Source organism: Cyphomyrmex costatus, unplaced genomic scaffold, assembly GCF_001594065.2.
Source record: "Cyphomyrmex costatus isolate MS0001 unplaced genomic scaffold, Ccosl1.0 scaffold55, whole genome shotgun sequence".
Classification (NCBI taxonomy): Eukaryota; Metazoa; Arthropoda; class Insecta; order Hymenoptera; family Formicidae; genus Cyphomyrmex; species Cyphomyrmex costatus.
The window spans coordinates 1,415,909-1,423,357 of NW_017279708.1; the positions used below are offsets into that span (position 1 = coordinate 1,415,909).

Sequence of the window (7,449 nt, forward strand, 5' to 3'; positions counted from 1 at the left end):
TGTAACTTCGTCAAAAATGATTGTAAAAAAATTTGTAAAAAAGCATTCTAAAGCTTGAAATCTCTACTTTCGAAAGTGGTAATTGATACTTTGATTTGATTATTTCTTAACAAAGTTATGCGGACACAAATGAAAGTGCGTCAAATCTCAAAAATTTTTACTAACTTTGAGAAATTCCATGGTGTGAATTAAAAATCGCATAAAAATTTGTATTAAAGTAAAAAAGATCATTCTTACTTCAACGTTGAATAACTCGGTGAAAAAAAATCGTACAGAGCTCAACAAAAAAGGAAATTAAAAGTAAAGGTTCACGCTTTCGAATGCTGTAAACCGATTTTTCGGATTTGACGCACTTTCATTTGTGTCCGCATAACTTCGTGAAGAAATAATCAAATCAAAATATCAATTACCACTTTCGAAAGTAGAGATTTCAAGCTTTAGAATGTTTTAACAAATTTTTTTACAATCATTTTTGACAAAGTTACACTCTTTTGAAATTTGCTTATTTTTGGGGGGCAGAATATGCTTTAATTTTACTGTTGAGTGTATTATACAGCGCTCTTTTAAACTTTGATCGATTCGACTTTTCTTCCAGACATGCAACGAAAAGCGTACGATAATTAATTTAATCGCATCCCTGGTCGCGTTCAGCAGACTCAACAGTTTTACAACTGTTTTATGATTCTTCGCTGAGATAGGACTATTCTTTTAGATCTAAAAGTATATAATCCAATCAGCGAGACGAATAATAAAACGGTTGCAAAACTGTTGAGTCTGCAGCCACCACTCTTATACCGCGCAACTACTGCGCTCTTTTTCAACTTTCGCAATTCTATATATTTACACATTGTATAATATATATATATTAGGGTGTCCGTTAATTTGGCGATTTTCGAATTTTTCCATTTTCCGGGCAAAAAGTGGTTCAAAATAAATAAAAAAAAAGTTTCCCAACGGAAAAAAAAAAATAAAAATTTTTAACCCGTGCCACCGAGCACATGAAGTTTTGTACTGAATTTGTATGGGAAAAAAAAACTTTTTCAGTATTTTAGCCACCGAATTTTTTGTACGTTATTAAAAAATCTGACTACTTGCATATCTTTTCTTGAATGCTGCCTGAAGACCCTCCAATTGGGCGCGGTCAAACAAAATTTTTTTTCGTTGATATATTCAAGTTTACATAAACTAAATTTTTATCATAAAAATTAAGAAAAATGCAAAATTCCGACTTTTTTCACTTTCTTTCACTTCCAACGTATACTAAAATTATTAACCATATTTTTAAAACTTTTTTTTTATTTATTTTGAACCACTTTTTGCCCGGAAAATGGAAAAATTCGAAAATCGCCAAATTAACGGACACCCTAATATATATATATATATATATACTGTATCTGTATTGCTATATCGTAGTGCAGATATCACCATACAAGGTAATATACGGAGCACAGTAAGATTTGCGATAAGAGACACCAATAAGCGGAGACTCGTCGGATCGACGACGCTCTCGAAGAAAGCAGTCCGAAACGAAGGCCGATGCTTCTCCGAAGATGCGCTCTCAAAGCAGAATTGTGGGGTGGAATCTGCGCACATTGACGTAGAGGAGCCTCCCATACGTTGTCATCTCGCGAGCCCAACAACAGAATGTACTGACCGTTCCAGTTGATGCCCAGTTTGACCCGTAGTCCTAACGTGGAGGGCGCTTCGATAGTGTGAGGTACGCAATTTCGCGGCCAGGTGACGAGCGGCACGCCGAGCTGCTGATCGGTGCTACAACGAGCGGACACCGCGGCGTCCCCAGGAATCAAAATACTCTCGGCAATGTGCAGATCCAGCTCCGTGGTACCAGCGAGGGTCTTCCAAATGGAAAGAGGCTTTCTAGTAGTGATCTCGTATGCCTGATGACCTCGTAGCATCGCTGCGAATCTTGATTCAACTATAGACTGTTCGTCGTCGCGCAACAGTCGATGAATGTCCTCTGCAGTCAGCGATCTTTCCTGTCTTCCTTGTACTACCTTTTTATCGGCCGTTGTGACGGACCATTTGCCGTTTTTCGATCCGTTCGCGAGATCGAAAAATTTATTGTTCCGATATAGTTGATCCGTGCTTTGTACTGCAGTACGACTAGTTGGCAAATTAGCAGCGCTCCTTTTGAACAAGAATCTTATTGTGGAGACATTGAGACAGTGATCGAGAAAAGTTTCTCGACCGATCTGTTTGTGACGTCTTTGCCTTCCAATTCGCTGGATATAACTTCCAGCTGCAGTTATCGCGTACAAAAACGTTGTACATTGCGGATCATTGTAATAGTCCCATTGACCGGTCCATAATTTATCTCCTGAGTGTATCTGAAATTGACGTCTGGACCAGATACCACCTTCGGAGCTTTCGCATCTCTCGCTGTGCCAATAACCTCCGATCAATGCGGGTAAAGCTGCCTTTTGATGAAGAAGAGGTGGACTAAACTCGGTACTCCGAGACACGCTGCCGCATATCGGGCAATCGCTCGCCTGTAACGTCAACATACGTATATTATATCCTCGCGATCTATTCTCTTAGTTTGTCATATATTTTTTCTTTTTTCAAATGTATCAAGTAATGTACATATACAAACACGCGATAAATATGTACAATGCACATAATTTACATTAGAAATAATCGTGTGTACCATGAGAATCTTATACATACAATGTGCTTTTCTCATCGAAAAATCGCAGAATTATCGCATATTTTGAAGTAATTCAGTAGCAAGAATTCTTTATAAAAATTTACCATTATTTTTTATAGAAAAATTACTCGTTACTTATTTCAAAAAGTAACTTTTCATTGTTACCATTATTTAAAAAAATAACCACTCATCATTTTATTCATCGTTACTTTTTCATAATGCTAAAGTGAATTGTTAAATTTTAAAATTATTTATTATTTAATAATCAATATTACTCAATTATATTATACACTTATGTGTAGGTGTTACTTTACAAACTTTTCTCTCTATTAAACCTATATTAATAAACTTTTTAAAATTCTTAACATTAAATAATGTTTTTATTCTTTAATATGCTTATCTCTCTTTAGGAATTTATATTTCTAAATATTATAATTCACGGACGTCAGTTTTATTATAATTTTTATTAAATATTGTTTTTAAATATTAATGTTGTTATCAAGAATGAATTCTAATCATTTACTGAGAATAAAAATATTTGTTGTTCACGTTACGCACGCACGCACGCATATATGTATAAACATGTATTATAAATTTTTGGTATGCAGCTTATAAAGTGTGTAGAAAACATACATATCGACGCCTGCTACGAAGAGTAGCACGTTTCATTTGTCCTACGAAAAACTCCATTTATGACGCCGAGTTGCGTCGAAGAACGTTTTATGCTCCCGTTTTCGCCGCGAAAGTGAATTTGTGAGTTTTGACCTTCAAAAAGTAGCACATTTGATTTTATACCACGAATAATAATATGTTTAAACGTTTTATGTTTTTCGCGGTATAAAGCGAAATATAATGTTATTTTTCGCGACTAAACGTTGAAACGTATTAGTTTTCGTAGCGAGGACCGAAACGTAATAATATTCGTTAATTAAATATATTGTTTTCCGTAAGACAAATGAAACGTGCTACTCTTCGCATAGTAGCTAGGCGTTGATGTAATAGTTTCGTATTATTGAAATTGTTACTTATATAAATAAAATGTTTCTATCCAATCAAAGATACTGCTATATCTATTGAATAGTACACAAGAGATAATAAGGGACTATAAATAGTATAATGCTAAATTTGTTATATCATTACTGTAAAAATGCTATCTACTATTAGACACGGAGTAAAAAGATCGATTTTATCACTCCATGCGAAAATCTAGAGACAGGAAAAAAGTAATAATATAATGGTAACACGCGTTGTTTTCTAAGCCTGCAAAAGATCGTATGAACAAAACGTACCGTGTCGGCGCGGATCATAGCTGTAGACTGTAAGGAGGTCGGTTTGCAATTCCAACGAGAATAAATGTTAGGTATTGGGCTAGCTAAAAAAAGTTGAAATTGTGGAAGCTTATGGTAACGATCGCTGCTAGAGTTTCCAAACGATTTTTTCTGCACCCTCAGCAGCTTCAATTCGGTGAATTCAATCCCGAAAGACTCTAAACAGTTCATACCGAGCCTCTTCTTCGTAGACGAGTGTACTTGTAAAGAATTATAGATTGGACCTTGCCAGAATGGCGCTGCTGAGCGTTGCCGCGGCTGTTCGTAAACCACTTCGGGAACATAAGGTCGCCATTTCGGCTGGGGACCGCAAGTTAAGTTCAATCTGTGTCCAAACTTATGAGCGACCTGTGAAATTAATTTCTATTAATCACAAATACTATATAAATTTACCAATAAGTCCTGACTTCTCCAAATTAATCAATTGCGTAACTTTATTTAAATTAAGATTCTTTTTCCTCGTTGTTTTAAGGGTTTGCATAGTATACCAAAATCACTTCTTTTATTTAGAATAATTTTATTTTACGCTCGCGAATTAATCATATCTCGGCAATACCTGTCGATTCAAAGGTACAATATTAATGGCATCTACGTGAAATCTCGTTTCAGTAGCGCCAGAAACAATTGCAGACGATCCTAGCAACTTGATGGAACCGCGAATTGTAACAGTGTGTGTCGCTATGCTACATGATTCTTCGGCATAATGATAACGTAACAGAAGAAACGTGCCGTTCTCGAAAAATGTGTATTTTCTGATTATATACTCAGGGCCAGCTCGCACTTCACATCTGCACAACAAAACATATTAATTTCTGTTTAAGATTCAAATCATTTATAAAGACCAAATCCAGTTTGTGCGAAAGAAACAATTACTCTTGAGACAGCCACGTAGAATACAATCTGGAGGGATTATCGTCCACGATTGTTGCACGGTCTTCTTGCTTTATTTCCTCAATAGCCGTTTCACATTGCGCCCACGAATTTACAGATTCTGGATCTCTGGCCAAACTGTAACTCGTTCTCTCTATGAAACAGAAATAATTCGATCAGCGCATGAAAAATGAACTGCGATGAAAGATGATCATAACAAGAAAGATGAACGACCGAAGAATACTTCGATCAGAGGCTCGCTGATGTTATATCTATGTATAATACATATGACGGAGGACCATATCAGATAAAAAGGAGGTGATCTGCACCCGCTGAGAGTATATATCGTACTCAAGACTTTAGAAGCTATTAATAATATATATTGTTTGTTTGTTGTGCGCGCGCGCGTGTGTGTGCATATACACTGAGAACAAAATTTATTAAATTTTAATAAATATTTCTTTATTTGTGCGGTAAACAAATATTTAGATACTTAAATGAAAAAAAATGATAGTTGAATCAAATTAACGTGGTTCTTGGACTAATAAAAATATATATGTGTTTACATTTATTAAATATTCCGCTAGGATTATTCAAAGATATTTTATATTTTACAAAAGTTATTTATTAAAATTTAGTAAATTTTTCTCACATATAGAGAGAGAGAGAGAGAGAGAGAGAGAGAGAGAGAGAGATCTCAAAGAAAGAGAGAGAGAGAGAGAGAGAGAGAGAGAGAGAGAGAGAGAGAGAGAGTGTGTATATTAGACGGAAGACGAACCAAGTGTTTATCTATTGCATTACATTCATTTTTATTTCATATTATGTTCAGGTAATGTATACGTATTGATGAAAAAGGGATCCGGATCTTCTATCTAAAACACGACCGAGCACACTTTTCATCGCAATCGCAACCAATCTTTGCGACTTTTGTCCTCACAGGATCTCTCCAAGTTTGACAATTTTGCAAATTTCTTTTGTAAAAGATTAGCAGACCATTTTTACAAAGATTACAAATTACCAATGTGAAAAACCGGATGGCCATCTTAGATATATACATATATAAATACATGTATATGATATCATTTTGTAATAAGAATAACATCTACTCGCAGATGTTGTATCACGCTATAAAAAAAGGATAGGCAAATATAAAATTTAAGCAGAATTGTATAAATATATACAATTGTATATTTTTATAATTTTATATAATAGTGAATTTGTAAAAAAAATTCCTTTTATTTGATTTGCATATTATTACAATTCTTGAATTAATAAAAAGAAAAAACGAATAAATTGCTTCATTAATTTCAGATCCATTTTATTGAAATTTGAATATATGTATACCTACGTCATATCTCGATTGTGTTGCATAATCGACACACGCGTAATATACAAGATGATCAAGTACCAATCAAAGACACGTAGTGATTTGCAATAGGAGGTTGTTGATTGTAAGAATTGTAAGAAAAAATGACGCGAGGAAGAACAGAGTTTGGTATGCCCTCACGATCGACTATTTAACATTCGATTGACGTGCAGTGTCTCTCACACTTTCATTCCCCTTTTATCTCTACGATTGTTGCAATTGGTATTCCAAGTCTGCGTTCCAACTTGGATAGCGATTGATAATGCAATAGCTGTGGTTGGTGACGACAATAATGCAAATATCTTCACACAACACGATTTCATATTCTTTCATTTAAAAAATTTCAAGAAATTACACAAATCCAATGGTTTGTTTGGTATCAGATTCATCATTTAATTCTCTATTAAATTTCAATTTAAATTAAATTACAAATTGAATATCTGTATTATGTTATCCATTTTTATATTATTCATCATAAGATTTGAAAATAACAGTTTTGTTATATCGTTGCTACTACATATATATTCTTAGTAATAATGCATACGTGTGTGACTATTATGTATATACTTCTGTCTTAGACACATATTCAACTTCCAAAGAAGCTTTTGGAAAAAATATGTTATAGTCATTACTGAATCTATTGGTGAGTGTATAATGTATATATATATATATATAGGGAGGTTACATTTATATCATTTATTATATTTTAAATACAAAAGGGGGGGGAACTATAGAAATTTTTATTCAACTTTTATAATATTGTATTCATGAGGGTTCTCTCTCTCTCTCTCTCTCTCTCTACTTAAGTCCTCTTATCGCATTTTATATGAATGTCACATTTATCATATACTAAAACAAGTACTTACTCATTAACAGAATAGTAGTGATGACTATAGATAACGTTATTCTAATATCCATTTTTTCTTGCATGGCGATAAACGATGAACGAATACATGCACATTTACGCGAATTATGCGATTTTTCTTCGAAAATTTTGGCTACTAAATAACGTACGATTTGTCACGATTCGTTTTCGCGTTGCATTCGATTGCATGCGTGTCTTCCTCGAAGGATTTGTCTCTTGACGATCCATCCTAAGGCTATATAGTCTCATCCCTACTTTGACAACTTTCAATCGTACATCCAATAGGGGACGACTGATACAAGGGTGAGAAACTAAATGTATTCTCCTCTTTCTCCTGCGTGAATCGAACTGA

General features: G+C 34.3%; 1 protein-coding gene across 1 annotated transcript; it reads right to left on the reverse strand.

Annotated features, from left to right (window-relative positions):
• Positions 1–1,387: 1,387 nt before the first annotated feature.
• Positions 1,388–7,150, reverse strand: LOC108779120 (uncharacterized). Its single transcript, XM_018546478.1, has 5 exons — positions 7,099–7,150; positions 4,870–5,020; positions 4,571–4,784; positions 3,958–4,344; positions 1,388–2,510 (listed from the first exon to the last, which is right to left on the reverse strand). The coding sequence occupies exons 1-5, from the start codon at positions 7,148–7,150 to the stop codon at positions 1,422–1,424; spliced, it is 1,893 nt and encodes a 630-aa protein (XP_018401980.1). The 3' UTR covers positions 1,388–1,421.
• Between the last annotated feature and the right edge of the window lie 299 nt (positions 7,151–7,449).

Coding starts and splice junctions, on each gene's coding strand:
- LOC108779120 (XM_018546478.1), bottom strand. CDS start 7,150: ATGGATATTAGAATAACGTTATCTATAGTCATCACTACTATTCTGTTA. Junction 4,785..4,869: donor TCTACGTGGCTGTCTCAAGA/GTAATTGTTTCT, acceptor TTTGTTGTGCAG/ATGTGAAGTGCGAGCTGGCC. Junction 4,345..4,570: donor ACGTAGATGCCATTAATATT/GTACCTTTGAAT, acceptor TTAATTTCACAG/GTCGCTCATAAGTTTGGACA.